This window comes from Podarcis liolepis (genome assembly GCF_965112155.1).
Source record: "Podarcis liolepis genome assembly, chromosome: 11".
Classification (NCBI taxonomy): Eukaryota; Metazoa; Chordata; class Lepidosauria; order Squamata; family Lacertidae; genus Podarcis; species Podarcis liolepis.
This window is the reverse complement of record NC_139565.1, coordinates 49,401,060-49,427,935: the sequence shown is the minus strand read 5'-3', so window position 1 is coordinate 49,427,935 and position 26,876 is coordinate 49,401,060. Positions and strand designations below refer to the sequence as shown.

Genomic DNA, 26,876 nt, shown 5'->3' with positions numbered 1-26,876 from the left:
TGATGGCCCTGAAGACGGGAAGTCCACCGTTAGGAGAAGAAGAGGAGGGCGAGGCCACTTAGGAAAGAATCAGTGTGCCATCTGCCGAAAGGCACCTATTTCTTCCCCCAGGCTAAAATGAGGAAATGTCAGATGCTACTACATCCGCGTTAGAAATTCCAAGTCACCACAGCCCTCAACCCAGCTACCCTATTACCGGTAGGAGAAGGTGAGGAGCCCACGCATGACTGCATTGAAGTAATGGACGAAGTATATTCCAGCAGGCCTGATCTCAAAGACGAGGCAAACGAGGCTGGGCAGCGGAAGGCAGGCTATGCAGTGGTAGCCCTGGAAGACCAGGTGATCGAAGCAAAGTCACTCCCACCTGGAACATCGGCCCAGCTGGCAGAGCTAACTGCGCTTACCAGAGCCCTGAGCCTGGCAAAGGGACAGAAGATAAACATTTATACAGATTCTAAGTATGCATTCCTGACTTTACATGCCCATGGAGCCTTATGGAAAGAAAGAGGTTTGCTTACCTCCAGAGGAAACCAGGTGACCCACCCACGAGCTTTATTGAACCTTCTGGATGCTGTATGGGAACCCGAGGCAGTGGCAGTTGTCCATTGTTATGGACACAAAATTGGACCAGGGGAAGTGGCCAGAGGAAGCCGATTGGCAGACAGAGTAGCCAAGGAAGCAGCCCGAGAACTGGCCCCAGCCCCGATCATTGGAGCACTAATCCCAGAAGAGATTTTAAGCACCGTTGACAAGCCGGCCTACACAAAGCAGGAAAGGGACACTGCAGATGCCCAGGAGTTGACATTGTCCAAAGAAGGATGGTACCTCACCCCTGATGACAGGATATGGATTCCAGAGTCCCTGCCCCGGCAGATAACTCAGAGATACCATGAGTCAACCCACATGGGGCCAGATGCCACAACCAAGCAGCTGAAGAAGTATGTCTATATAGCCAACCTTTATCAACTGGCAGCCCAGATTTCCAGGAAATGCCTGCTATGCCAAAAGAATAATCCCAGAACTCACTCCAGACGATGTGGAACCACGTTACACCCTTGATGAACAGCAGTGGACCAGCCAAGAAGGAGCAACGCTCCAGGAAGGACCAGACAGCCGTGTTTTTGTGCCCCAACATCTGGCCAGCACAATTGTAAAGAATTACCACGAGTCCACCCATTTGGGAGGCCCAGCTGCTAAAGCACACCTTGGGAGAATATTCTATATCCCAAAATGTGCCCTATGCGCCAACCAAGAGACTGAGAACTATCACCCTTTGAACTTCTATATGGCAGGCCAACCCCTTTCGTCCGAGACATCCCCGCCAGTTTGGGGCAGATGGGAGATCACATCACCCAAGAACAAGTGCAATCCCTCTGTTTGTTGTGTGTGTTTGCTTCCTTTCCAGGTGTTCCCTCGAGCGTACGCCTGCAGTCCCGCGGCAGTCTCGCTGAGCCGGTTCACCAGTTCCTCTGGGTGACAGCGTCTGGCGACCCCCTCATCCCCAACTGCAGTGAAAGTAGTCGAGGTGATCCCCTGGGTACATCACACGCATCTGAAGAAGGGTGTCTGGACTTGCAAGAGAAATCCTGCTGACCCTCTCAAGTTGATCATCACCTTGTGTCTGACGCTACCAGGGAAAAAGCGTTAGGCCACGGGCAACGAGATCCTGCGACTAATCATCACACGGACAGTTACAAAGACTTTCTCTTTTCTCTCTTATTTTCTTTATTGACTTGCTCTATGTCTTATTGCCCTGACCCTACCGAACCATACCAACCCTATTGGCCTGCTGGCCTCTGCTACGACTGGTTCGTCTTGCCGGTGGTAAGAGATGGCGTGCTCTTTGGCTATTGGAAACTGGGGTTTGATGAGATTGCCATATTGAGACACCCCACTGCCCCGTTGTGGCTCCTCTCCCACACCACTGTCCAGCACGCGTGGAGAGTGCTCATACGGGAAGTTGCAGAGACAATCGAAATCTATCAAGCTCTGGACCGCTCTTGCTGTTGTGGGAGGGTAGTCAACTGTTATCTAGGAGGTAGAGCACTGTACCAACCTCATTTGATAGACCAGGTCCTACTCTTAATCCAGGTGATAGATGGGACGGAACCTATCTTAATGCAAGTATTGCAGGGGTGGGAGCCTTAACCAGGTGTGCATTGAAATTGCTAAACAAGTGCCAGTAAGAATTGCCACCCCAGGATTTCAGCTTCCATATGCTCTGGTCACTAGGGAGGCAGCACGAGAGTTCAATCCACCCAACAGGGTTAGTAGAAAAATTGACCCACATAGTGGGAGCATCAGCTCACCGGTAGGCTCTCACCCTTGAGGAAGTTCACCACAATGTTAAATCTCTCCAATTGTTGGCTGTGTATGCACATACCACCTTATGCTAAACGGCCAGGTTTGATGCTACATAGAATTCCCATTGGTAACATCTTCAACATAGAGAGGAGTTTGTGCATTAGTTCATTACCACATGGAAACAATGATAGCTGAAAACCCGCTAAAAACTACAGAAGGTGTTCCATGGAATTGGTTATATTCTTGGTTGCCCGATGGTGGATGGATGGGGAGAATATTTACTATGGTGATAGGCCCAATAATGCTTCTATTGCTTTTCTGCTTCTGTATGCCCTGCTTGATGCAATGTATGCAAAATATGATGGAGAACATGATGTCTCGCATGATGGGACCTCGCGTGCTTGCTTTCATAAGAGATTATAGACCCCTACCCCAGAACGAACCTAAGTATTAGGTTGTTCATAAGAAGAGGAGGGAGTGAAGGGAGAGGGAAGGGTTGCTTTCTATATGCTTTCTATACCTTGTACCTTGTACCTAAGAAGGATCTTCTATATTTTCTGTCTAAGTCAATTTCTTAGCTAGAAATAATTTCACCTGCAAAAAGAAGGCCCCTCGAAGGAATGCAAGATAAGACAGAGGCTCGAAATAGCCAGAATAGCCTCGCTTTCTTACCTTAGGAATGCAAGATAAAAAGGACACATACGGGGAGACGGGAGGAGGAGACGGGAGGATGCAGGACGCTTAGAAAGACACTATAGGGAACAATAGGGAGGGCTGTTTAGAGGGCTATAGACATGCTAAAAATAAGTTGAAAACTTTCCAGTTGATTGGGGAGGAGGGAGAGAGCCCACTGAAGGTATAAGAAAATCTGCAGAGGGGTATTTTGGGGGCAGTCAGTTTTTCCAGAATTTATTCTGCTGGCTGTCTCCTGTGCACAGAAAATAAAACTGCTTTCCTCCAAAGAAGGATCTTTCCTGGAGTTTTCTTTTACTCTCTCTCTGGATCTGAGGACGCGGGCCAACGATTCCCTGGCATGGACTAGGCTCAGCCTACAATACTGCGATGTATGAATTCAGATAAATGTATGAATGCCTATTCTGGGTGAGTTGAAGTGAATTGAAGGAACATTCCAGACTCTTGTTTCTGGACTATCAAATTCACATTGGAATAGGACCTTAAACAAAAAATGGATATAAATGCTCTGGGCTTAACAAGGCAGCAGGGTTGCAGCCTTGTTGCTGAGATAAAAATAGGACATTTAAAAGCATACACTGCAGGAAAGAGGGAAACATGGCTCCTCCTCCCCATTCCTTCCCCAGGCCTCTCATTGCACAACCAGTGAGGTATGAACAGGTGACAGCAGCAGGTTGGAAAAGAACAATCCTGACTTTCTGCTCAAATTGGGGATTTAAAAATTGTTCATATTGGAGCTATACAGAGGCAACCCTGCAATCCAAGGAGTGGGGTTTTCTGCTAGGCCTCTAATGCAAGCTTTTGATAAACAGGAAGCTGCTCCCCAAGGCCCAGCATCCATATTCTGAGGAGATATTAGTAATAAATAAATTAGTAATAAATGCATCAATTCTGAGGAGAAAATTAGAAGAAAATAAATAATAAGTATGAGGGAGGTTTGCCTTGATTTTTAGACAGGAGTCGCTCCAAAGCTTCGTGAACTGGATTGTAAACCTGTGATTTTAAAAAAGGGCTGGGTCAGTTATTGGACTTATTAACTGTTCAGTTTGTGAAGTAGGATGGTTTCTTATCAGTTCGAGGACGGAGCCAGGATAATTTTGGTCAGAGGATCAAAGTGGGTTATAAGGCTCCATGCAAAAAAAATTACACCACACCACCCTCCTCAGATCTGAAGGTATGTGGTATACTCAGCAAAATACCTGATGCCAAGCTGGAGAAAAACTGTCAAACGGAAAGCCAACATCTCTGCCAGCTGGTAACCCAGCTCCTGACACAGATTATGAACCAGGGTTTGGGGTTTGTTTGGTTTTTTCCTTCCAAGGGAAACAGAGAAGCTCCTTTGATAGCGAAGGATCACGAAAAGCAGCACTGCTGAATTCAACTTCCCAGTGTTTCTAAGAGTGAAGAAATACCTCAGTCTCAGGCCTGCTGCAATGGACGTCTTTCCCTCCTTTTCTTTCTTCCTTCCTTTTGGTATGTCTTAATTCAGTTTTGTGACGTCTGCCTTTCCTCAGCTTGCTCTTTTTCATAAGACTTCCGTAAATTAGTTTTCTGAGAAAGTTCTGGGTGTAGGGTGTGTGGGTTTCTAGATTTTTAATGGTTCTCATTTTTATATGTAGACTGCCTTGAGTTCTGTCAGGGAGCAAGGTGGGGCATAAGTAAATAAAAAATAATAAATAATGATAATAATAATATTTGCGTTGATAATCCAGAGTGTTAGGACTCTTCTTCTCAAGGCTTTACAGTTTTAGAGGATTTCAGGCTGAGGAACTGCACTTGTTTATAGAACTGAAGCTCCCTTTTCTTTATCCGTTCCCCATGTGTCTGAGGGGAACAGAGAGTAGGAGCTCTCATTATGGTGACAAGAACATTTCGTTGTGATTATTTGTATGCTATTAATTTCAATCATATTTAGATACTGTAGATAGTTTTAATTCTATAAATGTTTAATTGTTTTTAATTACTCCATTTTCTATGTTTTCAGCGGTTCTTACTTTTACCTGTAAGCTGCCTTGAATCCTGTCAGGAAAAAAGGCAGGGTATAAATAAATAAGTAATAATAATATAATAACATTATGGTAATATAGAGACAAAAGAAAAGTACAGTGCTATTTAAACAGGTTGTAGTGTAGCACAACTTCAATGAAAAGCGTTTAGTGCAGCAAATTAGCACCCAACTTTTTTTAATGCTATTTTAAAAAATGACAGAGGTTTTCTGTCAATTAAGCAGTATGTGAATTCTGTTAAGTAGATAAAAGAAACACCTTTCTCTTAGTGTTTGCGTCCCTGAAATATTGCCTCAGAAAAATTGCCTCAGAAATTGCTCCCATTGTTCATTTATGAAGGAGAAAATTCTGCTAAGCGATATGCAAAGAATGATACAAAATCAAATAGATACAACTTAAATGGAAAAAAAGGATTGGAGAAGATAGAGGGGGGCCAGGCAGGAGAGAGAAGATGCAGAGTTTATGTATATTCACTTGATATAATAACCATGAAGAAATGCCATGGAGGAGACTTGTGGGGGTGAGGAGCTGAATGAAAGCTGATTCCAGTCAGTGCAGCAGAGGGGGGACTTCTCTGCCATTCTGTCACTGATAGCTGCCAGGTGGAACAACAAAATTTGGGAACTGGTTTTGGGGAAGGGAACTACACATTTTGGCTTGTCCAACTAACCAGCCATTATTTATGCCAACCTGCCAAACTTTATCAATTCCTCTCCAGATGGTGGGTCTCTCTTAGGGTGCATCCAGACATGTGTTTATTGTGGGATTGGTGCTCTTTGTACAATATAGGGGTTTTTTTTTTTTGTTTTGTTTTTTGCAGTGTTGAAATGGCATCATCATTGAAATGTAAACCATGTCCTCCCTCTCCACAATTTAATTAGGATTTACTCTTTCCAGCAAAAATCAATACTTTTGTTGCCCTGGGCTTCAGAGCTGACTGAAAATTATTCTCTGATGGGTGACAGATCATCAAGTAGACCATAGTATTTAGAAATACCACCTGTATTATATACCCACACCACATTCCCCATTGTAGCTGCTGGTGGGTGGTTGCAGATTTGCAACATGATGGTGGTGTTCAGTTCTAGATCCATCACAATAGCAAGGCCCCTCTTGACAGCATCTCCGTGACAGGGCTTTGTAATGTGTTGTGGCTCTCGGTCAATGAGGGCTGTTTCAAATAACATTTCATGCTGAATTATACTTTCCCTGATTATCATGACTTTTCTTTGCGTGCACGGAAAATACTCCGCTTAACAGTGTAGGATTTTAATGACCATCTGTTGTTTTTTTAATGTGTGTATTTTAGTGTTACATTTGGCACATGAAGTTCTAAAATGGCTGGGAGGAGGTGTTTGGAAAAGTTCAGTCCATATTTGTACAACTGCCACTGTTTAACGAACATCTCTAGCAACAGGGCAGTTTCAAAGTCTGAGATGGTATACTATTGTAAAAACAGTACAAATCCGTTAAAAACTGTCCAGTGGTGAAATTCTAGCAATATACAGTTGTTTGGGTGCTTTTATATCTAGCTAATTTCATTAACATTGGTAAAATGGCCAATAGTTCTGAAGATTTACCCTTTGTCTTTTTGCAGAACAAGAACAACACAACAGTTAATATACAGTATTCATCTTGATGTTAGTGTAGGTGAGTAACTTCCAGCTTGCCAAGCCTCTTTGAAAGCCATGTGGCAGTTATTTTAAATAAATAAACAAACTATCAACCCCCAGAGCAAATCTGTAAAACAGCCCTCTGCATTTCTCTCTCTCCCTCGGCACTGCCTGAAATGGCTTGAGAAATGGGGAAAATAATTATAGGCAGAAATACTGAGCAGTGACAAGGAATTAAAAAGAGATGTTAGAACAAGGACTTCAGCTGGGATTCCTTAGGCCCAATTTAAACATTTGCATAGTGGCATAGTTGCTGCTGAAAATCATTTCTTTGTGGTCAGAGCTCCATGCAGCTGAAGAATGTTTGAATCCACTTCCTGTGCAGGACGACTGATCACATGGGAGGTAGACCCACAACCATCTGGAGCCCTGAGCATGGGTGAGTGATATTTAGCAGCAACTATGCTGTTGCACAAAAGTTTGAACCGGGTCTGAATTTTCTGCTGCTTCTTCCAACTCAGGGTTGGCTTGGGGTTGGGAATAGATATTTTGATGTTGCCAAGTGTGTAGTAGCCACCCTGGAACTTCTTTCTGAAGGACAGAATATGAATCTTAATTGGTTAATTAATACAGTGCAATACTGAGATTTTAAGATAGCTGTAGCAAGGCTTAGCAGAGCTTCACAGATATGTAGGATTGCCAGTTTGCAATCCAGAGATTGAGGATTCACAGAACAATTGTACTAATGAAATGACACAAGTGTCTTCTGGGATTTTGTTTTGCTATGGCTGCTTGCCTGCCACTTGTCCTTGTGCAGTAGCAAGGGCAAAGTATGACATGCAGCAGACAGAGAAGGAGAGATCCAAGAAATAAGCCTTACCTCTCATTTCACTGGTACAAATGCATTAATCTCTGGGTTGCAAACTATGTATGCAGGAGGCAACTGTGGGTACTTCTAATCATAGGTTGAATAGAGCCTCTCGGAATTTGGCAAATAACGCTTTGGGCATGACAGTCTATAATATCTGAAACACAATTCAAGCATTTCCCATAACTATGTTAGAGGGAGACATACAAAACTCCCCATGCCAGCACATCTCTTGGAAGGTGGAGATGTGTGTTTTAATAATATGGGGATGTGGGAGAACAGAAACACATGATCTTTCTGTTCCTTCCTGCAAGAGAATGAAGCTGCATTTGACTCTCCTCCCACCCCAGTAAATCACAGAGGGACTGTCAAGTTAGCCACTGATAAAGAGCCTACTTGGTGTAGCATGGTTTTCCTCCTCAGATTCTGATTGAGTTCTTGCTGAAGATGTAGGAGACTGTACATACTAGGTGAATTCGCAGACACGGACACCCCTTGCTTGTGTTTTCCTCTTTCTATCCATCCCTTGAGTCTCTGACATGAAACTGTAAGGGGTGAGAGAATGGTTGGAACAGCTGACTGTGAACATAAACCCATAGTCATTTCCTCCTGCTGAAGCCCACCATTGACTCCTTTCTGGAAAACATGGTTGCTATGATCTAGATTGTCATAGAACAGCCAAGGCTTTTGGTTGACTGCTGTTGCCATGATTCATAGTAATAGCCTGAAGGAGAATGACACTCTGCCCATTACGAAAACCTTGAATGAATTGCCAGCTACCCATAAAGTGCTTGAGCCAGGGGTTCATAATTACTTTCATTAGTGAATATATAATTTGTTATAATTTTTGCGTAATCATGTTCCAGAGCCATATTTGCCAAAACTAAATCTTATAAAGTGTGTATTAATATAAACATTAATGTAGAGGTTTGTCTCAAACTATCACATTTTCCCTTTTGTGAAGCACAAACATCTCTCTTTTATGTGAAATAATATATATATTTTGACTTTCTTAGTAAAGTAAATAATTGACCAGCACAAAGTATAAGGTCTTCAAACTCAGATGGGTGAATATGCTAATTTTCTTTCTCTTTCTTTCTCATTTCTCCAATCTTCAATTCAGATCTCCACATTTCCACATTAGTTTGCATTTTTTTAAAAGTCTGCATGAAAATTCATCATTTTAGTGCAAATTCTAATATACACATTTTTGTAAGCAATTTTGTCTAATATACATTTTTTTGCAGAGCAATTTAAAAAGTTCCCTATTATAATGGATTTTTGTGTGTTATTTTTATATGCACTATTTAGTATACAGTATGCACTTTTGAAAACATTGCTTGGCTGAAAAACTGCATTGCAACATTTGGGCAAGTGTGAATTTTGAAGGATGGCGGTGTTTTGGTTTGTATATTGTTTTGGAAAGTGTGAATTAGGTATTTTTGCCTTTAAATACAAACTTAATTAATTGCTCCTCCTTCTTCGCTCCTCATGACTAGTTATTAAAGTACAAATTAACATGGCCACAGATTTTGATTCCTGATCCTCTGTTGTTTTGTGGATAGCAGGGCTGTACTAAATACTGCTGATTGTGGGCTGCAGATCAGTAATGAACATATAATTATTTGTGCCAGACAGAGGTTCAAGAACACTGTCAGCACTAACTTGAGACTGATTTCCTTTTCTAATACAGAGGAACAGAAGAAGCTGACTATTTATGATGCTTATCTGGGTGGAGCCCGTGGTGAGTGTTTTTCAGTTTCTTTATCACTTTTGTTAACACACTTTATTTTCCTGTGAGAAACATTATTTTTGGAGAGAAACTTTGCTGGCCACATTTCTGTTTGTGTGCTGAGTCACTCAATCATACATACCCTAAGAACACTTATTTGGAAGTAAATTCTGTTGAATTTAATCAACCTTACATCTTCTATGCATCCACAGACTCTGCTATAATTTCCATTTCCTCCTGAACCTACTACAGTGTCTATTGTACCTCCTCTATCTCTCTGTCTGTCTTTCTTTGCTGCAATCACATTGACACATTCCTGAAATCTTGTTGGTGTTTGCATCAGCTTCAGCCAAACTAAGCCTCAATGCATTCCACCAGAATTTCATATAAACCTAAGTACCGGCTATATTGTATAAAGAAGACGGGATGGTATGTATAAGCAATAACACACAGCACAGCAGGATGAAACCTATCCTAGAAGTCTTATATACATACTGCTTTGGTAACATCAGCATATACCACCCAAGGGGTGCAGCAGAATGCCATTTGCAACCTGAAGTTTGAAGCTGAAGAAGGAAGCAAAGGATTGTCCCTCTTTCCATGGAGTTGCAGTTTAAGGTCAGTGTACATGCTACTCTGTGTACACTTAACTGGCAGAAAGCCCCGTAGTATTCAAAGAGGTTTCCAAGTAAACATGCACACAAGGGCAGCATTCTGCAGGCTACAAGTTTTGACTTGGCTACCAGGGAGAGCCAAAATATGTGGATCACTGTTTGAAAGAGGAATCTATGGTCTATCGGTGGTTATTAACATTAGTAGATAAATGGAGCCTCCACCCTCAGGTGTCCACTGTGAACAATTAGCAAAACACCTTGAAGATAAAATAACTTAAATCCATGCTAACTTGGAACCCATATATAAAGTTATGGATGCCCTCATGGTTCCCAAGTACCATAATGCATTTCAATTTATGCAGCCTGGGGAGGTGGACAAGGTCCCCTTCTTGCCACTGGAGGGGCCTGGCATATTGGGTGGGAGGGGTTCTTAATGTCTCACATAGGGAGGGTGTAGTTTTAGTAGTCTTAAAGGATCCTTAATAAATAGCTTATACAGTGGTACCTCTAGTTACGAACTTAATTCTTTCTGGAGGTCCGTTCTTAACCTGAAACTGTTCATAACTAGAAGCGTGCTTTCGCTAATGGGGCCTCTTGCTGCTGCTGTGCCACCGGCACACAATTTCCGTTCTCATCCTGGCCAAAGTTGTTAACTTGAGGTAACTCTTTCAGGTTAACAGAGTCTGTACCCTGAAGCATTTGTAACCTGAGGCGTTTGTAACTCGAGGTACCACTGTAGTAAGATCTTTACTAAAGAAATATACCCTGTGTTTTACTGATTTGAATAACTATCAGACAGTTATAAAATCTACAATTTGGAAGGAAAGTGTTAGAGCATGTAGTGGGGATACTGGTATAGTGGTCCATTTACTTTTCCAAAAACTGTTTTTGTATTCCTTCCTATGGTGGCATCCACTATGCTCTTCTCAATTTCTTTGTGGTGGCTGACACTCCCTCAACCCTTGGTTTCAGATCACATAACACCCATATTGGAGCAACTTCATTAGTACTCTCTTTGTTTAATAATTTCAAACTACTTGCATTGACCTTAAAAGCTGTTAAAAGTTGGGGGCCTAGGTTTCTCAACCCCTGCTCCTTTGTTGGAGGAGTATCTGCTCATAGGACAGAACCTCCTGTTTTCCTTAGATATGATGTGTGGGAATTTGAGTTGCAGCCTTATCAGTAGTGGCTCTCAGTTGTGAAATTTCTTATTCAATGAAAAGTGACTGCCCCACTTTGTCTGTCTTCAGGTGGCTAGTTAGAGTATTCTTAATTATGTGAAACTTATTATAGTACTGTATCTTAAATGTCTGGCTTACTGCTTTTTTACTTTCTGTTGCCAATATCACTACTGGTAAAAATGTTTTAAATAAGTGAGAAGGGATAAAACAATTTTAAATAAATATTCATTGAGCCTTATTGTTTTTTATTTATTTATTTAGTGTAATACATTTGTTACCTGCTGTTCATACTACGTTTTCACAAGATGCCTTACAATATCTGACAAAGCCAGCTAAAAGCACATGCAATATTCCAATAACAGGTCATAAAATAATAAGCAGGAAACAATAAAATCACACATCCATTTCAGCAATACATTCAACACAGAAATTAAAATAGGCTGCCAAGAACATGGAAGATGAAATTTCAAGAACAGTAATCCTATCCCAATTCACACAACTTTTTAGCTATTTTGCATTGCTTTGCTTTCTCTTGGTTTCATATGGTTTGTTTGCCATAACATCTTTTCCTTCATTCAATTTTTTTTGGGGGGGAGGGGCAAGAGAAGACAAAGGCAGCTTCTATCCTTTCTAAAAAATGTTAGACATTATTTCAATGCAAATGCTGAGTCAAATACTCTTATTTCTCAGGTTGGATTATCTTTGTGTTAAAACAAAAACAAACAGTACAATCCTAGTTATGTTTTATCTTTTGTATGTTTTCCTCAAAAACTAGGGAGGTATTATTATTGCAGACAATTTAAAAACATTGCATTTAAAAAGCGGGCTCCAGTTTAATTTGAGAACAGAAAGTGATCGGTATTATAAGCTTAATGTTTATAGGAAAGAATGTTTTTCCTTTTGGCCCCCCCCCTCAATGTTTGAAACGTTAAGTTCAAAGAGAAGTTTCACACTAGTGCCTGCTTGAATTTCTGCATTTTTGGTCAGTAGATTTCAGTAAGTCTGTTGAGGTTCTTGACTAATGTACAGGCTCAACCCTGCATTAAGGGAAGGAATTACAAGCTGTAAATAGTTTGATAGTGAAATCTGAGCAAAGGGCCAATGTCAGCATTATATAGGTAATCTGTCCATTAACTTTTAGTACTTCAAGATACAAGTGACAGCAAATACACATGATGGTTTAATTATGTAAGGGAAAATAAAAAAGTTATGTTATTTCATGTCAGTATGACAGGCACAACAGGGAAACAAAAGATCCATGATGAAACCTATTCCCATTTAAGTGTTAATAAAATAATTACAAGTTCAGAAACTTTGCTAAACCCAAAACTTTGCTATGTCTTGCAGATAAGAAGGGTGGGATACACATGAAACAAATAAATGCAGTGAGCTTTTAACATTAATTCCTGATAAGATTTAAACACTTGTTTATAGAATTGTACATAGGGATATATGAAAGGAATAGGTCCAAGGCATAAAACGATTTTGAGATAACCAGTCTAACTGCCTCCAGGGTTGTAGCCTGATGACTGTTGATCTTCTGTTTCCCCTCTGGAACATAAATGTCCTGATTTAAGGATTTTTTTTTGTTCTCATGATGAAAGGAAGGTTCTAATGAATACAAGAAAGGTTTTTGCCTTTCTGCTTCACAGCATTATTTGTATAAATGTCACATCCTTGCCAGGAAAACGATCTGGCCACCATAAGTAGAAAACATGGGTGTTTCTTCTTCTTTCTTTTAATGGTACGTTGTGTCCACAAATGCCATTCTTTTGCTAGCTGGAAACAGACTACATATGGCTTTGTCGTCATTGGAGGAAACAGCAGTGTGCTGTGGGACTTTATAAACGGCTTTCATTGATTTAGTTTTGTCCATCTAACAGCTGCCTTCCAGCCCTGTACCCCTTACCCACGTCAGTGCTGCCGTCAGTCCAATTTTAAAAGGAAGATAAAGATATCTTTTTTGAGGGTGAGTGTTTAGTTCCAGGAGATGAGTGTATACATAGGATTTCATCCAGTTAAAATGATGGCTTCACCTTGGCCATGAATGGCCCTTTTACTAAAATGTAGGCACTGATCACAGAAACCTAACAAAACCTAGCAAAAAGGGCATATTAGAAAAATATTTATTTTGTGCGATATAACTTTCTATAACTTACCAAATTGTGTCTTCTTCAATAGTGATGTCTTTTGGCATTTACATTGTGTTTATTGCAGCTTGTATAAATGAATAAACAAGGATTTTTTTTTACAGTGATTGTTATTGGCATACATTCCAATTCTTAGTACTGTTTTTGGCAAAGACTCCCTGAATGGGACATGGTGGTTTCCACAGTGTGATGTACAAAGGGCACAATAGTGTATTTTTACTAAAGCACTCTGTCATAGTTTGAATATACCTAACTTTAGATAAAAAGAGAATGAAGTGAAGTGTATGACCACCTCAGACCAGGAATGGGCCACTACCAAAATTATAATTAGGGGGAATTTCATTTACATCTACTTTGCTAGCCATAAAATGCTATACAAATGTCTAGAATGAGTACTCACACCTTCCTTTGTGGGCGCCCTTTGTGGGACTGTGCACAGCACCTCTGGCCACGTGGGACTACCAGGTGGTTGGGCTGACCTGCCTCCCTGTGCTAGTCATTGGGGGCTCCTGCCAAACCCCAGTTAACCTATCAGCACTGTTGGGAGGCAGGGCCTGTTGCATAAATAGGAGGCGGGGCCAAAAACATTTTGATATAAAAACTTTCAAGCTAACCTGAAGATAAACTATTTTAGAGCTTATAAACGAGAAAAACTGATAATAAACAAGAAGCAGGCCTGGATGAAAACAATGAGAAGTTTTAATTTATTATTTGAATAGCCTAGCTCTCTGTCTCCCTAACACAGCTATCACTGAGTCTGTTTGCATCAGTGGAAACCATGTTTGTTCCCATTTTAAAAAATGGCTAGAAGACCAAGCAAAATGTTGAAGTACATCATTTCTGGATCAAGAAAGAAGGCAACACATACTAGGGAAATGACAAGGTTAGAGTCCAGATGCTAGGCAATCCAATTTAATGGAGAAGTGGGAAGGACAGCAGTAGCTTGGCTGACCTAGGGGCAGTAAGGGTGGCAAAGGAATGGAGTTCTGCTCTTTCCTTCTGATTAATTTCTCAGAACTAGGAGTGTAGAGTGTTGGAGCTTTATGGAACCCCATTCCTTTATGGAAATGACAGCGGAACAGTTTTTGTTACTTTCTTCACAGTTTGACCATATCTGAACCCCAGAGAAGGCTGTATGCAGATTCACCCTAGGTAAATAAAATGATCACTATCAGAATTTGCTTAAAATGATAAGAATAGGGAACAAAGTTGTTTGGAAATATTTTCAAGATTTATATAAAAAACTTCATCTGGATTTACTATAATAGGGCTGAAACTATTAGTGTACAAAAATGAAACCATTTGTAGCTGTTTGCCTTTTCTCTTACAATCTCAGCAGGTTCATGCTTTGAGCTGTTTCCTCTTGGAATCTAACTTCTTGAGTGTTTCTCACAACTATTGCTAAATTTAGACATAAATTTGAAATAAAAAGAAAACAAAGGAATACCATGTGTTTGCTCTCTCTGGCTATTTTATCATAACTGACCTCTAGAACCATTAACTGGTTTTCTTTTTGGAAAATTATTGGGCACTTGTCTGTCTTGTGTTACTGACTATATATTGCACAGTAGAAGAAACTACAATTGGGTGAATTCTGCCAGTATATAGAGCATAAATGTTATTGAGCATCATTGTACAAAGGAATTCCAGCTGGATTTTGTTGAGGCTCAAACAGCAGCTGATCTGAAGACAGAAATTCACCAATGTATTAAAAACTTAAGACCAATTCATTTTCTTACTTATTTTAGCCTTACTAGGCTTTTTTTAGGGGGGTGGGTAGGGGTAACTGCTCACTTTTTGGGAAGGGATCAGTGCTATGTTCTTATGTTCTCTTTTAAATAGCTCCTCCTTCCATCAATAGTCATTAGGATGTGCAAAGGGATAAATGGGAAGCAGGGCCCTTCCATCAGCTCCTCTGTATTTGGCTTCTCCCCTTCTCTGTACTGTTTCCATTTTACCTGGCCATTATAAGAACACTATGTAAGACTAACTGCTTATTCACACTTCCCGTTGTCCACTGCTTTTAACTCAGGGAAAACTGCTCTTTAGTGGTACTTCACTATTGAAATAGTGGTGAGCTTATGAAGCTAAGAGTCAAACTACATGTTACACTATGTATAGTTAGGAAACATGTCAGGGCTTTTTCTTTCTGCAATTGCATCAAACCTGCAATGCGCAGGGAGGTACTCCCCAGCTGGGATCCTGCGGACTGTGCATCTAGAAAAAGCTCCCAAAGATTTTTAGGTAAGTATCATCAATAGTATCCCACATACACTTTAGTTGCAAGCAGCATGTACACAAGGGTGAACACACTGCTTGACCTGTTACAGTATCCTTGCTTCACTGTGAGAGATACCGGGCATGACTGCAGTTCACATGATGGAACTCCATGTATACACAGCTTCCAAGGATTCAAATGTACATGTGGATCTGCCAGACTAATTAATAACCATCAGTTCACATCAAGCTTCCGTGCTGGCCTATGTAAAATATTGCTGGGGCGGGAACATGATCCTTGTGAAGTAGGTCATTATTAACTTCATTTTATAGATTTGAAGCTGGGTGTGAACAGCAGTTATTCAACCAAGTCCATATAACTTGTCTGTGGAAGATTTGAAATGTAAATGCGGGTCTCCTAACTCTAAGCCCAATGCTATATCTGTTGGACCACTCTTGCTCATGTCTGAGAGTCAAAATGGTGCTAATATTATAGTCTAATGCAAGCTCTTCTATGAGCATTTTTCAAATAACAAATAGCCACAGGAATTATTAAGGCACAGGGTTTCAAAATGTCAAATGTAGTTCATTGAGAGGATCACATATATTCACAACCTCTCTTTCCAACAAACTGTGATTGTCTTGTGGTTATGTGTTAAACGGTCACACTAATACCAAGATTGCCACGAAACACCCCTTGGAAAATATACATAGTGTATGCTCTGACACATGATGTCTGGCTTTTAAAGTTTTATTGCCTCATTTAGTTTACATATTTGAACGGTTTTGAAAATAATCATTATAAATGTAAATTTTATCATTTCACCACACCATGGGGTAAAACCTGCTGTTTTTAATAGATTTGGGACCTCTACTTGAATGTTTATGTTGGTGGAAAACCAAGTTGAATATGAAATACATGTTTTGCTAAAACCCATGTGAAACCTCTTTAGCCTTGTTTACATACCACAGTTCAAAGTACTGTACAACCAGATTTCCGTGGAAGTGGGAATATATGGTACAAGTACCTAAGCAATTTCAATATGGTGTGGTCTAGCAGGGTGGGAGTTGCTAAGAACTGGGTGAGTATGACATAAATAGATGAGCTCATTCCTGTTATGGAGAAGCGTAGTTCAACTAAAACTCTGCAGTTGCCCCAGAACTAGGCGCCTGTTTTGGCTTTGGTCTGAGCAATGAGTGTGGTGCTGCTGAAAAAGAATCAGAGTGGTTTAAGCCACTCTGCTCCCATAATAGCAGTCTTTAGATGTAAGTACCAGCCCAATTATTTTATTTATTTATTTAAATCATTATCAGTAGATCTTGAAGCAGTTACTATATAAAAAAAATAAAGTACATAAATATACAATAAATCTCAACAATTTAAAGGAGGGGTAGAAATCCAAATATATATACATACAGCACAATATCTATATTTATAACAATAATCATATCAATATAAATTTCTATGTATGTATCACTTGTTAAACATAAATCAAGGTCTCAAGCATTTTATACACACAAATACACTCATAATCTCTTTTTCATCAACTACTCTCACACACATATATGGCCATTATACTTTTCCCAGGGTTTTCTTGCCCTCCTTTTTTCTTACATATCCTTTTTTCTTCTTCTTTTTAAATATATCTTTATTAATTTAAAATAAATACATTTATGAGAAAACAGACATACATACAAACAAACAACCAACCAACAGAAAAGCAAACCACCACACTATAAGATACAAGAAGATTAATATAATTATCATCATATATACTCCTGATACTGAACACAATTATAAAACTTATAGAGAAGAAATTTAAAACTGACTTCCAATTAATCTCACCGTACTTTATCCATTACTCTATACCGCACAGTTATATATTTCTTAGATAATTTCTTTTTACCTGCCTACAAACTTATATTTATACAATACAGGGATCAGTCAAATTCTACCAAGATGTTTCCTTTTATTCCATAGTTTTCTAAATAATCTTGCCAAAGGTTGCAGGCAGCTTTACCTGCAGCAATTGCATGTTGATTGCCCTCTTAAAAGACAAAGTCCAACAACTGGAGGAACGTGTAGCTACGCTCCAAAGAATTAGAGAGCTGGAGCTCTTCTTGGAAGCAACAGAGCACACCGTCTCCACCAAGGAGGAGACAGGGGACTCCCCTGAGAAGGAGGCTAGTTCACCAACACAGGAGCCAGATATATGGAGAAACGTGACTCAAAGAAGTAGGAGGCCCAGGGTTCGCTCTGATTGTTTAGAAATACACAATCGCTTTGAGGTCCTCTCCCCTAGCATGGAAGACAAAGAGCAGACTCCATTTGAGGATCTCTCCCTCATTACAGTCGATCAGGTATATGAAGACGAGCAGCAAAGTCAGTCCTCAGGGAATGTGCAGGCGACCTTGGAACGGACAGCTCACGGAAGAACCCCGACCAAACCCTAGAGGAGGCGTGTAGTGGTGATAGGGGATTCCCTACTGAGGGGAACAGAAGCAGTGATCTGTGGGCCTGACAAGATGTCTCGGGAAGTGTGCTGTCTCCCCGGGGCTAAGATCCAAGATGTAACTGAACGACTGCAAGGAATCATAAAACCCACTGACAAATACCCCTTCCTCTTGGTCCATGTGGGAACCAATGACACTGCAAGCAATAGCCTCCGGAAGATCAAAAGAGACTACAAGGCTCTGGGCAGGAAATTGAAGCAATTAAATGCACAAATTGTCATCTCATCTGTCCTCCCAGTTGAACAACGTGGCCCAGGGAGAGAGGGAAAAATAGTGGAAGTGAACAGCTGGCTTCGCAAATGGTGTAAACAGGAACGGTTTGGATTCTTAGATCACGGACTGCAGTTTCTTGAAGATGGACTTCTGGCAAGCGATGGGCTGCACCTCACAACGGTTGGGAGAAATGTTTTTGCCAAAAATCTCAGAAACCTCATCAGGAGGGCTTTAAACTGACTAATGTGGGGGAGGGAGACAGTGCTCCTGAAGGTAGGAGTCTATCAATTGATGAAGATGATCATCCAAATGTCATAGACCAAATGGAGCAAACAGCACGCAGACCTAGTGATGGGAGGAAAAAATCCTTAAATAAGAGACACGGGGGAATGATTAATGGACTTCAATGTCTGTACACTAATGCGCAAAGCATGGGAAATAAACAAGATGAGCTTGAGCTCTTGGTACAGCAAACTAAATATGACATAATAGGCATCACTGAAACCTGGTGGGATAAGTCCCACGATTGGAATGTAATAATGGGGGGATACAATCTATTTCAGAGAAACAGACCAGACAAGAAAGGAGGAGGAGTGGCGTTATATGTCAGGGATGTGTATACCTGTGAAGAGATCCAAGATTTAGAACCTCAAAGCCAAAGTGAGAGCATTTGGGTCAAAATTAAGGGAGAGAAGAATAACAGAGACCTCATTGTGGGAGTTTACTATAGATCCCCAAGCCAAACGGAGGACATAGATGATGCCTTCCTGGAACAGATGGCCACGCATGCAAAAGGAAGGGAGATAGTAGTAATGGGGGACTTCAATTACCCGGATATTTGTTGGATGTCAAACTCAGCCAAGAGCATAAGGTCAAACAGATTCCTCACTGGCCTTGCAGACAACTTCATTGTCCAGAAAGTGGGAGAAGCAACAAGAGGAACAGCCATTTTAGATCTGGTCCTAACAATGTTGATGACCTGGTTAGTGGGGTAGAAGTGGAAGGATCATTAGGCGCGAGTGATCATGCTCTTCTGAAGTTTACTATACAGCGGAAAGGAGCAGCCAAGCATACTAGGACTCAATTTCTTGACTTTAAGAAAGCCGACTTCATAAAACTTAGGGAAGTGCTGGGTGAGATCCCATGAACAGTAATACTAAAAGGAAAGGGAGTTCATGATGGCTGGGAGTTTGTTAAGAGGGAGATAGTAAAAGCACAACGTCAGGCAATACCAATGAGACGGAAACATGGAAGGTGCCTAAAGAAGCCAGGGTGGCTATCTAAAGAACTTTTAACTGAGATAAGATTAAAAAAGGATGTGTACAAAAAATGGAAAAGGGGGGAAACCACCAAAGAGGAATTCAAACAAATAGCCAGCACGTGTAGACACAAAGTCAGAAAAGCTAAAGCACAGAATGAACTCAGGCTTGCTAGAGAGGTTAAAAGCAACAAAAAAGGCTTTTATGGGTATGTTCGTAGCAAAAGGAAGAACAAAGAAACAGTGGGGTCACTCAGAGGAGAAGATGGTGAAATGCAAACAGGGGACACAGAAAGGGCTGAACTCCTCAATGCCTTCTTTGCCTCAGTCTTCTCCGATAAAGAAAACAATGCCCGACCTGAAGAATTTGGAGCAAATGATTCAGCAGAGGAAACACAGCCCAGAATAACTAAGGAGATAGTACAAGAATACTTGGCTAGTTTAGATGTATTCAAGTCTCCAGGGCCAGATGAACTGCATCCAAGAGTATTAAAAGAACTGGCAGATGTGATCTCAGAACCACTGGCTGTCATCTTTGAGAATTCCTGGAGAACAGGCGAAGTCCTGGCAGACTGGAGGAGGGCAAATGTTGTCCCTATTTTCAAAAAGGGGAAAAGAGAGGACCCAAATAATTACCGCCCAGTCAGTCTGACATCAATACCAGGGAAGATTCTGGAGCAGATCATTAAGCAAACAGTCTGTGAGCACCTAGAAAGGAATGCTGTGATCACCAATAGTCAGCATGGATTTCTGAAAAATAAGTCATGTCAGACTAACCTGATCTCGTTTTTTGACAGAATTACAAGCCTGGTAGATGAAGGGAACGCAGTGGATGTAGCCTACCTTGATTTCAGCAAGGCATTTGACAAGGTGCCCCATGATATTCTTGTAAAGAAGCTGGTAAAATGCGGTCTTGACTATGCTACCACTCAGTGGATTTGTAACTGGCTGACTGACCGAACCCAAAGGGTGCTCATCAATGGTTCCTCTTCATCCTGGAGAAGAGTGACTAGTGGGGTGCCACAGGGTTCTGTCTTGGGCCCGGTCTTACTCAACATCTTTATCAGTGACTTGGATGATGGACTCAAGGGCATCCTGATCAAATTTGCAGATGACACCAAACTGGGAGGGGTGGCTAACACCCCAGAGGACAGGAACACACTTCAAAATGACCTTGACAGATTAGAGAACTGGGCCAAAACAAACAAGATGAATTTTAACAGGGAGAAATGTAAAGTATTGCACTTGGGCAAGAAAAATGAGAGGCACAAATACTAGATGGGTGACACCTGGCTTGAGAGCAGTACATGTGAAAAGGATCTAGGAGTCTTGGTTGACCACAAACTTGACATGAGCCAACAGTGTGACGCAGCAGCTAAAAAAGCCAATGCAATTCTGGGCTGCATCAATAGGAGTATAGCATCTAGATCAAGGGAAGTAATAGTGCCACTGTATTCTGCTCTGGTCAGACCTCAGCTGGAGTACTGTGTCCAGTTCTGGGCACCACAGTTCAAGAAGGACACTGACAAACTGGAACGTGTCCAGAGGAGGGCAACCAAAATGGTCAAAGGCCTGGAAACGATGCCTTATGAGGAACGGCTAAGGGAGCTGGACATGTTTAGCCTGGAGAAGAGGAGGTTAAGGGGTGATATGATAGCCATGTTCAAATATATAAAAGGATGTCACATAGAGGAGGGAGAAAGGCTGTTTTCTGCTGCTCCAGAGAAGCGGACACGGAGCAATGGATCCAAACTACAAGAAAGAAGATTCCACCTAAACATTAGGAACAACTTCCTGACAGTAAGATCTGTTCGACAGTGGAATTTGCTGCCAATGAGTGTGGTGGAGTCTCCTACTTTGGAGGTCTTTAAGCAGAGGCTTGACAACCATATGTCAGGAGTGCTCTGATAGTGTTTCCTGCTTGGCAGGGGGTTGGACTCGATGGCCCTTGAGGTCTCTTCCAACTCTATGATTCTATGATTCTATGATTCCCCAATCCTTATAGACTTTTTGTTTTGGTTGGCCTCTTACTCTTCCTGTCGCTTTCGCTAGCTGCAGATATTCTACCATTAGGATTTGCCAATCTTCCATGTTGGGTATTGATGTGTTTTTCCAATTTCTTTCAAAGAGCATAGCCTTTCATAATAACATCAATAACCACCAAACATACCGATAATAATAGCAGCCAGCAACCAATAGGAATAAAAGTTTCCACACTTCAGAAACATCAGTGACTCCAACCCACATCTACCAAATGAATAGGCAGTCATGCCCTGTCCCACTCACTTTCAGCTACAGGAGGGAGCTGTTCTATATTAATGCAGGATTCCACCCAAATAGAGAGAGAGAGAGTGTGTGTGTGTGTCTGTGTGTACACCTCCCAAAATGTTAAACAACCAAATCATAACATACATGGTACTCCACTAACCTCACCAACTCAAGGCTAGCAACAAACACTAATAGTCCTCTTCTTCATGATTAGACAAATTCATGGAGGATAAGGCTATCAACAGCTACTAGCCATGATAGCTATCTGGGGCAGTATATTTCTGAATTTCAGTTGTGGGAATCACAAATAGGGAAAGTGTTGTTGTGCTTAGGTCCCACTTATGAACTTCCCATGGGCATCTACTTGACTATTGTGAGAACAGTAGGGTGCTGCAGTAGATGGGCTGATCCAGTGGGGCTTTTTTCGTGTTTCTTATGTTTGTGGTAAGAATTTGCTTCTGAACCACCTGTTCTTTTCCCAGGTGAGGGAACATCTTTAAATAAAATACGGGACCAAGAGAATAAAATCAAGTCTAGCTCCCGGTTAGGGACCCGGTTTATTAACTACTATTGCAGTAAGACAGAGCTCAACTTAACGTGGTTGTTCTAGCCATGGTCTGACCAGCAGAGGCTGATCTTTGCTGGCAAGCAGCTGGAAGATGGTCACCCTGTCAGGTTCCCCCAAATTCCCTATGTCATCTTGCTTGTGGCATATCTCTAGTTCTGGTGTAATGTGAATATAGGATTGCTCTATCTATCATTTTTTATTCTTAAAGTGGTCAGTACTAATTCAAAAATATAAATAAAAGGCAGAAATGTGAATACCGAGTATTTGGGATAGATACATTTCCTTCTACTGTTATGTATTGGACAGAAGCAGAAACAGGAGATGACCCTTCACTTAACACTAGCATTAACATAAATCTGATAAAATAAAAATACAACAGTGGTGCTTTGAAGAAAAAAACCCCATTTGCTTAACAATCTGATTCCTGCCATGGATAATTTTTTAAGAAAATGGAATGTGGAGATAATTTTTGCATTTTGAATAACCCTGTTCCAGTAACCTGTTTTCTGCCCTCTAGCATTCCTATTGAAATGCTTGTTTTTATGTGATTAAGCCTGGAGTTCAACCTGACCCTCTTGTAGTCAAACAAACATTGACCCCATATATAAACACAACATTCCCCAAGCAGACTGGCTGACCCAACTTATAGCCAACTTGGAGATAATGCAGTTGCTACAATAATGCTAACTTTGGCTAACACAGAAATAATGAAGGGTATCTTAAAGACTAATAAATATATTATTGCATAAGCTAGTGATGACCAACATAGTGCCTTCCATATGTTGTAGAACTCTAACTCCCATCAGCCCCAGCAAGCGTGGGCTGAGAGATGATGGGAGTTATAGTCTAATTACGGTACATTTGGAGGACACCACATTGACTGTCTTTGGCAATCAGAGTGACCTCACTGACCTAGTTCAACTATAACCCCTTTTCCTCTTTATGAATAATTCTGTTTATTTTTAACTACTCTTAATACTATATGTTCCTGCCCACCTAGCAGTTCGAAAGCACCCTTAAAGTGCAAGTAGATAAATAGGTACCGCTTTATAACGGGAAGGTAAACGGCGTTTCCGTGTGCTGCGCTGGTGCTGGCTCACCAGAGCAGCTTTGTCACGCTGGCCACGTAACCCGGAAGTGTCTCCGGACAGCGCTGGCTCCCGGCCTCTTAAGTGAGATGAGCGCACAACCCTAGAGTTGGACACGACTGGCCCGTACGGGCAGGGGTACCTTTACCTTTACCTTTAATACTATATGTATCCTCAGAAGTAAGCCCCTGTGAGGTCAGTGGAACTTACTTTCAGGATTGCAGCCTCATATTTGCATATTACAGAATGGTTTGCTAAAAGTTAAAAACTCAGACTGGATCAGTAATCTGTGAAAGTTTACAGCATAATGAATGTGTTAGTCTTTAAACTCTTTATTGTTTTTGCTTCCACAAACCAACATAGTCACCCCTCCAGAAATAATGGCGGCCCCAACTGAAATGGAAAGTCACATGAATGGGGCTGACCTGCTGTTATAAACAGCAGCATCCTCTCCTGAACAGGGGCCAAGCTATTGTGCTGCAGTAGCTGATCATACATAAGGGTTTTCAAGCAATACAGAAGGGACCACACCACATGCATATATGCTGGGACTGCTGAGATCTACCTGAGAATTCAGATTTGCTGAGCAAAGACCATTGAGTGAAGTTAATTGAATAATGCTGGTCCATTTCAAAATAGTAAAGGGAACTCATTATTTATTTGTCTAGAAATATTTATATACTATTAAACATTGTCAGATATCATAGTGGTGTTCAGCAATAACATACAACAAATGAAAACAGATTAAAACAGTTTTCCAAATAGGAATTTGATATTGCCCATGTGTCAACTCATCTTTCTTGGAAAACCTGTAGAAATATGAGAGATGTTAAGCAAAATATGTACCAAGTTGGATACTAGCTTCAATAAGCAGTGTGTTCCACAAGGTAGGTGCCACTTTGCCGAGGGCGCTACTCTGAGTCATCTTGCAGTTCCCTCAGCATTGATGTGTTGATGGGTAGCAACCCCTGCCATAAGCCATGCTGCTGAATTTTGCAGATAATGAAGCTTCCAGGCCAAACATAAGGGCAGCCTCACATAGAGTGCGCTGCAATAATCCAGGGCACAGGTCACTATAGCCATGCTATCCCTGTCTGGGAATTGACATTGTTGGTACAATAGGGGAAGCTGGTAAAAAGCACTCCTAGCTACTGTGACCACTTGAGTCTTCAATGACAATGATGGATCGAGGAGCAGTCCCAGTCTCTTTACCTGTTCCTTCAGAGGTAGTACAACCCCATCCAGAACACGTAATTGGCCTGCACTCTGAACAGTAGTAGAAACTCTCATCCACAGGGCCTCCATCTTACCAGGTTTCAGCTTCACAGCCCACTACTGTTTCTAGGCTTGCAAAGCCACATATGATACAGATGTCACAGAGAAATAGAGTCAGGTGTCATAATATAGATTATATTTGCTCGAAATCTCCTAATGACTGCACCCAACAGTGTTATATAGGAGCTAAACAGTATGGGGGACAAGATAGTACCCAGTAGGACCCCATAGCATAGTAGCTGGGGGGCTATTAGGTGGTCCCCTATTACTACTTCCTGAAAACCACACTGGATGGTTGGCATCCATCTGTCTTGGGAGACAATGGAGGAGTGCACCTTCAGGGGTGAAGTCAAACTGTTGGAAGATTACATTGCCTGCTGAATAAACAAATGAAACTACTGAGAAATAGTGACCCAAGTTCCCATCTTGCAGAGGTGGCTCAGGAGAATATCATGGCATCAAAAGATGGAGTTGCATACACTCTTTGCTTCTTTCAATAAAGTTATCATCCACCAAGCTAACCAAGGCTATTTCAGTCCCAATGTCAAGTCAGAACCCAGACTGGAATGGTTCTAGATTAAGAATGCTTGTAGTTGTTCCATCATGATTGTCAATCACCTTAGCAAAGTAGAATCTTTCAATTCACACCAGAGGATTACAGAAGTAGCAATAACTGCTCCTGTGATACCTTTGCAAACTTGAATCCTAGTCAGGTCCATGTGATTAAGGGAAAGAAGAGCCCTTTTAATAAAATCACAATTTTATTTGCTGGTATTAGTTTTTGCATGCCAATTTTTTTTAAAAAAAGCCTAATTTTTGTGCTTTTGGGGGCATCAGCAGATTCCACTAGGTTTATGAGGGAGCTTATTTTTCCCACTTAATTCTTTGCATAGTTGGCCATGCACATTGTAGCGGGTGGGAAGGGGGTTCATTTTCTTTGGATGCAATAGGAATGGGCACTGCTGGAGGCTGAATACTCTGTGTGATTGCTCAATCTGGTAGGGCAAATCCTATGTTTTTATGATGTAGGTATGCAACTTTCCCACTCTTTGTCTTATATAGTTTGTATTGGATTTGAAATTGTATTTGTATATGAAATAGTTTTCATATATATTTATATTGTTGATGTGTTTATTGTTTTACTGCTTCACGTTTTATAGGATGTGATTCATAAATTGAATTAAATAGATGAATAAAAGGTAAAGGACTCCTGACAGTTAAGTCCAGTTGTGAATGACTGTGGGGTTGCAGCACTCATCTCGTTTTACTGGCCGAGGGAGCCAATGTTTGTCCACAGACAGTTTTTCCGCGTCATGTGGCCAGTATGACTAAGCCGCTTCTGGCGAAACCAGAGCAGCGCACGGAAACACCGTTTACCTTCCCGCTAGAGCGGTATCTATTTATCTACTTGCACTTTGATGTGCTTTCGAACTGCCAGGTTGGCAGGAGCAGGGACCAAACAGAAGCTCACCCCGTCGCAGGGATTCGAACCGCCGGCCTTCTGATCGGCAAGCCCTAGGCTCTGTGGTTAAGACCACAGTGATACATAAAAATAGATGTACATGATAGGATTGCCATCTCTTTTCCTTTCCCTGCTTGTGTGTCTTTAACAACCTACAGATACACAGAAATAAAGAATCTGCTTCTTTCCCCTCCAGTTTCCATACCAAAACATGCTTCAATGATTAAATTTTGGTGTCAGACTGCTGTTAAAGATGCTACAGTGAGTATGTTTCCAGTAGCAAGCAGACTTGGAACTGCCTTGTATCAGGAGTGGCTTGGTGGCAAGCAAGGCTTCTGAAGCTGTTCTCCTCTGCAGCAACTAAGGAAGCTCAGGGTGGTGCATAAGCACAGTGTACAGCAAGGAAGCTGCTGCAGCAACCTGCAACACCTGTGTCATGATTGTCTTCCTGACTGAGAAGAGTGTAAAACTACACCTGTAGCAAATGGAAGCCAGTTGCCTTGCTGGAAGAGAAGGTACAGTGACTTGAGTGTGCTTTGAGCAAAATAAGGAAATTATCGCTGCACCGGAATGGATAGTCCTGCAAGTCGGGTGCACCTAGTGGGGGAGGAATGTGACGCAAAAAGCTGGACTGTCAGGAGCAATGTTGTATCTCTGGAGTTGAAAAATTGATTCCATGAGCTCACCTTAGACACTGATTTTCTGCCAGAAAAGCAAGAGCAGCAGTTGCAGACCTCAGAGCACACCGATGTGGCATTGGAAGGTACAGCACACAGAATGATGTCTGCTGCTCCACAGAGAAGGATAAGATGTGTGGTGGCAGCAGGTGATATCCTTCGGAGGGGGTGGAGG

General features: G+C 41.4%; 1 protein-coding gene and 1 long non-coding RNA gene across 8 annotated transcripts in view; one reads left to right on the top strand and one right to left on the bottom strand.

Annotated features, from left to right (window-relative positions):
• The window catches only part of LOC310689080, a 58,776-nt gene extending 54,442 nt beyond the window's left edge, over nt 1–4,334 (bottom strand). For both annotated transcript variants that reach the window (XR_014517286.1, XR_014517287.1), the window contains exon 1: nt 4,197–4,334. This is a non-coding gene — a long non-coding RNA (uncharacterized lncRNA). The remainder of the gene's footprint in view (nt 1–4,196) is intronic.
• Nucleotides 1–26,876, top strand: part of TARS1 (threonyl-tRNA synthetase 1) — a 214,267-nt gene that overhangs the window by 3,786 nt on the left and 183,605 nt on the right. For 2 of the 6 annotated variants that reach the window (XM_083465919.1, XM_083465922.1), the window contains exons 2-3: nt 6,601–6,653; nt 9,178–9,228. In XM_083465919.1, the coding sequence (XP_083322045.1) occupies nt 9,202–9,228 (27 nt within the window). In that variant the 5' untranslated portion in view covers nt 6,601–6,653; nt 9,178–9,201. Of the gene's footprint in view, nt 1–3,561; nt 3,648–4,030; nt 4,172–4,325; nt 4,645–6,600; nt 6,654–9,177; nt 9,229–26,876 lie in introns of those variants that run through there. The other 4 variants (XM_083465921.1, XM_083465920.1, XM_083465918.1 and 1 more) reach the window with 4 other exon arrangements.